General features: G+C 43.6%; 2 protein-coding genes across 2 annotated transcripts in view; both read left to right on the plus strand.

Moving 5' to 3' along the window:
• kifap3a (kinesin-associated protein 3a) overlaps positions 1 to 4,112 on the plus strand; it is a 44,579-nt gene extending 40,467 nt beyond the window's left edge. The window contains 2 exon segments of the mRNA XM_062424885.1: positions 2,101 to 2,290; positions 4,015 to 4,112. Coding sequence (XP_062280869.1) covers positions 2,101 to 2,290; positions 4,015 to 4,112 — 288 coding nt within the window.
• A 163-nt stretch (positions 4,113 to 4,275) lies between these two features.
• On the plus strand, positions 4,276 to 4,824 carry LOC133985292 (putative proline-rich protein 21). The gene has a single exon (XM_062424886.1). It carries the CDS (start codon positions 4,276 to 4,278, stop codon positions 4,822 to 4,824), a length of 549 nt encoding a protein of 182 aa, XP_062280870.1.
• The last annotated feature ends 1,253 nt before the right edge of the window (positions 4,825 to 6,077 follow it).

The following is a 6,077-nucleotide window of genomic DNA, read 5'->3' on the forward strand; positions in this document are numbered from 1 at the left end:
ACTGACCATTAGAAGATCCCTTCATAATGTTTACTGTAATGGAAGGAAAGGAGGGACGAAGGAAGGGAGGAAGAAGGAAGGAAAGGAGGAAGGAAGGGAGGAAGAAGAAAGGAAAGGAGGGAGGAAGAAGGAAGGAAGGAAGGGAGAGAAGAAGAAAGGAAAGGAGGAAGGGAGGAAGGAAGGTAGGGGGAGGAAAGAAAGAGAGAAGGTGGGAAGGAAGGAGGGAGGGAGGGAGGAAGGAAGGAAGGAAGGAAGGGAGGAACGAAGGAAGGGGGAGGAAAGAAAGAGAGATGGTGGGAGGGAAGAAAGGAAGGGAGGAGGGAGGGAGGAAGGAAGGAAGGGAGGAACGAAGGTAGGGGGGAGGAAACAAAGAGAGAAGGTGGGAGGGAAGGAAGGAAGGGAGGAAGGAAGGAAGGAAGGAGGGAGGGAGGGAGGAAATAAGGACAGAAGGAAGGTAGGAAGGAGGGAAGGAACAGTCAAAACAGACGGGGTCTATTTGACCTGGGAGGACGACACAAAGGTTAAGTGTGTTTATCTCTCTGTAATGATTCCTCCTGTTCATACTGACCATTAGAAGATCCTTCATCATGTTTACAATGGAAGTGATTTAGGACTAAACCCACAGTCCTCCTTCTGTGGAAACATGGATTTAAAAGTTGATATGAAGCTAATATGAAGCTTCAGTTTTGTCCAAATGAAAGAAAGGACAAGAGGGAGGGGGGAAAAAGATGAAGTAAGAAAGAGAGAGAAAGAAAGGAGGAAGATGAAGAAAGAACAAGAAGAAGAAAGAAAAAAAGAGGAAGAAAAAACAAAAAAAAGGAGGACCAAGAATACAAAGAAAGAAAGAAAGAAAGAAAGAAAGAAAGGGAAACGGGGGAAGAAGACGAAGAAAGAAAAAGAAGGAGGGGGAAAAAGATGGAAAATGAAAGGAAGAAAGGAGGAAGAGGAAGAAAGAACAAGAAAAAGGAGGATGCTAAAGAGAAAGAAAAGACAGTAAGTAATGAAGGAAACGAGGGAAGAAATGGAAGAAAGAAAAAGAAAAATGAAAGGAAAATGTAGGGAAAAAAGGAGGAGGAGAAAGACAGAACAAGAAGAAGAAAGAAATAAAGAGGAGAGTAAATGAGTGAAATCTTCATCTTCTATGTTTCAGCGTTACAGTGTTTTTACTACCAAAGTCTTTGTGTTACTATGGTTACACCACAGCTCAACAGGGAAACACTAAGAGGGAATCTGATGCTAAAAACACTGTAAATGTGTCAGATATCACTTGATATGACTAACTCACACTGATACTTTTAACCCTTACATACTTTTGAGGGTAACATTTGACCCATTTTGACATTTCAGAGCAGTAAAAACACCATAAATACTGTTTTCTTTTGTTATTTAGCCTTAAATTTGACCTTAAAATCCTCCTAATGTGACCCAGAATATACAAAAATAGAAATATTTCAGCTTCTTATGAACATTCATATGCAGCAGATATACATTTTTGCTGAGAGTTTGACCCATATTTAATTAAAACATTCATACATTACTGTTGAATTTTTCACATTTAATACAATTTATTGATCTTAAACATAAAAACTGAAGAATAAAAGTTTTTCTCTGCTCTCTGAAATCTTCCTTAAAGATTAATCACACATTGACCTGTGACTGAGGAGGTGTTTATTAAGAGTTTGAGAGAGTAATCATGAAGGGATACTGTGGATACGTCTGAATATGAACAGTATGTGTGAGGGTTAGATGGCTTTAGTCCTCCATCACTTTTACATTGAAAGCACATTTAAAGGTTTTAATAGTCAGTATGAACAGGAGGAATGATTACAGAGAGGTTTATATAGACACCTGACTGCTGCTTTAACGCACACTAGAAAAAAGGTGAACTGGTCCTTTAATCCTGCACTCTGGGATATACTGAACTACAGTAATCCAGATGTGATGGGGTCTTTGAATATGACTGAAACTGTGAAATATTATCGAGAGTCAGTTATTAGTCTCAGGTGTGATGAAGCTGCTCAGACTACAGACAGACCTGCAGCTGTATCTATCTCTCTGTCTTAACCTCCATCTCCTCCTTTCCTCCACGTTTTCCTCCAGGAGTACGACGAGGAGTGGGGCAAGAAGATCCAGAACGAGAAGTTCCGCCTGCACAACGGCCAGTGGCTGGAGATCGTGAAGAACCGCGAGCTGGACGAAGCCGGGACTCCGTTCCTGTACGGAGAGGACGGAGGATCCTTCATCGGGACCGGAGACATCCTGGAGGGAGCCGACCTCTTCTACAGCGCAGGTACAGAGGATGTTATAGGCTTATATATAACGCTCACTGTGTCTCTGAGAGTGAGGATGTTCAGTCTCATGTGCAGAGCTGGAGTCAGAACATGGTTAAAGTCTGTGTAAAGTAAGAATAAATATGTTTCTGAGTCGACATACCACAGAAAAGTGTCGTTAACCACCCTGCCAAATGTGAATGATTAAAAAAATTGCCAAATATATGAAATTAGGCTTCAAAGTTGTGTAATAGTCTGCCTATTTCTCTTCTCCCAAACGCTGTGGGAGTGGCCGCCGAGTCCGCTGAAGCCCCGCCCCCTACCAAGTGTCACCTGTCAATCAAAGTCACCACCTCTACCAGAAACATGGACACTAGGTCTGAGAGCTTTCTGCTGCTAACTAAGCTGCTAGCACGGCGGCTAGCTCGGTGGCTAACTCGGTGGCTAGCTTGGCGGCTAGCTCGGCGGCTAACTCAGCTAACTGGCTACCTGTAGACTGTAGTAGTAGTGTGCGCTGAATGTATTTATACCTCTACAGCAGCAGGGGCGGGTTTAGGCCAACCGCCCATTAAATCCAGACACAGAAATTTTGAAACACAGTTTGTGAAGCCTAGCTCCACAATTCAAATCTAAATGGTTGAAATGCTTTTTTACACCTGTTTTAGAAATACATTTATGACCTATTTAATGTGTTTAGAAGAAAATGTCTGAATTCACTTTACACAGTCTTTAACTTAGCTCAGCATAAAGACGAGAAGCAGCTCGTCCGTTTCCTCCGACTGTGAGAAACCAGGACAGAAATGTGTTTCTCTGCCTGAATTATAAAACCACTGAGTCCTGAGTGGAGTTGCTTGTAGTATAAATCATTGTGATCAGTAGTTTTAAGTTGATTTTAAGACATTTTCCTCCATTTATTTAATTTAGGAGCTGTCACATGACCGTTTCCCAGCTGGTAGATTCATCAATCTGTAATGATCGACCAACTTCTGCATCTACAAATCAGCTGTTATGTTTGAGTAGAAAAGCAGATCTGGTGTGCAGTGAAAGTTTGAATTTGTCAATCAATCAATCTTTATTTGTATAGCGCCAAATCACAACAAAGTCATCTCAAGGCACTTTACACATAGAGCAGGTTCTAAACCGAACTATTCAGGTTTAATTTTAAAGAAACCCAACATTCACACATGAGCAGCACTTAGCGACAGTGGCAAGAAAAAACTCCCTTTTATAACAGGAAGAAACCTCAGAACCAGACTCAAAGTGGGAGAACATTTAGACCAGATCCAAAACTGACTACAGGGGGAAAAAACATTTAAAAATAAAAAGTACAGACCTGAAAAAGATCCAAAGATGATTAGAGCGGATCTGAGCAGATCAGAGGATAATGAGACCTGTAATGATAACTACTTTTATTGGACGATATATTGTCTCAGAAATTATCGAGATAAATGATATTATCGTCATTTGAAGATCGTGTTATACCAGGACATGAATAGCCTCTTAGCTGCTAATGTGAAGTGTGGCAATACTGAGGTCAAAGGTCATGTCCATGCATCATACGATGAGTCCATATATAGACATGATGATGCTGATTATTACGTTATTGTACGATAAGTCGATAATTATTGAGACGGGCCTATAATTAGTGACACTTCTACAGCAACACTAACATATGTTGTGTGTTTTACCTGCACATGCTAACCTGTGTGTGTGTGTGTGTGTGTGTGTGTGTGTGTGTGTTTAGATGGGATCCTCTCAGCAGACGGTACCATCAGTCCCGACTTCTACGCCGACTTCCAGGACAGAGAGCTGGGACCGACGGCATTCATGGGAAGGTACTGATCACATGTTTCTTTATTGATCCCTGATGGGAGAAATTGAAATTGACAAAACTGTACAGTCGATGAAAGTATCAGCGTAAAAGGAAAGTACTAAAAATAGAATCAATAATAAATTAGAAACAAATATAAAGATAGATAAAATAACCCTACAACCTGCACCCTACATGCTTCAACCTACACCCTGCACCCTACACCCTGCACCCTACATGCTTCAACCTACACCCTGCACCCTACACCCTGCACCCTACATGCTTCAACCTACACCCTGCACCCTACAGGCTTCAACCTACACCCTGCACCCCTACACCCTGCACCCTACACCTTTCATCCTACACCCTACACCCCACAACCTGCACCCTACACCCTATATCCTGCACCCTACATCCTGCACCCTACACCCTATATCCTGCACCCTACATCCTGCACCCTCCAACCTGCACCCTGCACCCCTACACCTTTCACCCTACACCCTACACCCCACAACCTGCACCCTAAACCCTGCACCCTACAGGGTGCAACCTACACCCTGCACTACACCCTACAGCCTGCACCCTTCACCCTACAGCCTGCACCCTGCGACCCTACACCCTAAACCCTACACCTTTCACCCTCACACCGCACCCTACACCCTCACACCGCACCCTACACCCTACACCTTTCACCCTACACCTTTCACCCAACACCTTTCACCCTACACATTCACCCTACGCTAACAAACACTGTGACTGTGACTTTTCGGCGGCTGTCAGCGTTGCAGCTTTTCTTTGTCGGGGAAACGCCGGCCGTGTCGGAGAGGAAACACTAAACTGTGAGTGTTTACCTTCAGTGTCTCAGAGTCTCTGCGGGCTCGTCCACCGGCCGGCGCTGCACCCCCCACCCTCACCCCACCCGACACCCCCCCCCTCTCACATTGTTATTCTGAATCACTATTCGCTGATGTGTGTTATTGAACCGGGCCGAGCCTTGAGTCAACAACCCCTTCGGCAATCCCAGAAGGCATCGCTCCACCCTGAACAGCAATACTCCAGCTTTGAGAACAAACACTCTCCGTCTCTGTCTGTCTCTCCATGTTCTCTCTCTTCCTCTCTTTCAGTCTGCATGTTTCTCTCTCTCTCTCTTTCTCTCTCTCTCTTTTTTTTTATATTCCTCTGTGGCTCTGATATATCAACTGCTTCAGTCCCACTGTGACGCTGACATTCCTCCACATGAAACATGAAACTAAAGCCTTGGGAATAAAAGTAAAAAAAACCCTCTTATCACTAAAACCAACTTTGAGTTCCGTCGTTTTTAACCGTCCGATATCGAGGATGGAAGGGGGGAGGGGGGGGGGATGTTGGCGGCTAATTTGCTACGCTGCTGAGATGATGAATAGTAGAGGAAATAGAGAGTTTATTGTGAGTAATTTGTCTTATTTATTATCAAACCTCCTGCTTGCGTGCGATAAAGCTCGTGTCGATAGATTTTAGGTTTTTTTTCCGTCCTCCTCCTCGTTGCCGGCGGGAATGTTTAACTTGGCCGCCGTTAAGAGGCTGACTGTGTCGATCGCCTGAATCCACGACATACAGAGAGAGACAGAGAAATCCCAATCAGCGATCCCTTCACTCATTTCTTTATTGTCTGTTTTTGCTCTCTCTTTCTTTCCCTCCATCTCTCCATCTTTCTCTCTCTCTCTCTGAGCTTTGTAACTGATACCTTTTAAATATACTGAGAGCGCCGGGGGAATTGGCGTCTGTGAGACTGTTTTAATTTTGGCCGCTGTACTCTTGAGTGATCCAGGTTAACATAATAATCAAAGCCAGCTCCGCCGCTTATTTTAAACTACGTGTGAAACATGGTGTGAATGGAGCCTTTTCAAATGGACTCGATACTGTACAATCACTGTAGTATCATCATAATGAGCCGCTTTATACCGACTGTTTAAAAATGTAAAAGCCAGACAGATAGATTGGCTGTTTATGTCATCCTG

The sequence above is a fragment of the Scomber scombrus genome, chromosome 8 (assembly GCF_963691925.1).
Source record: "Scomber scombrus chromosome 8, fScoSco1.1, whole genome shotgun sequence".
In the NCBI taxonomy this organism is placed as follows: Eukaryota; Metazoa; Chordata; class Actinopteri; order Scombriformes; family Scombridae; genus Scomber; species Scomber scombrus.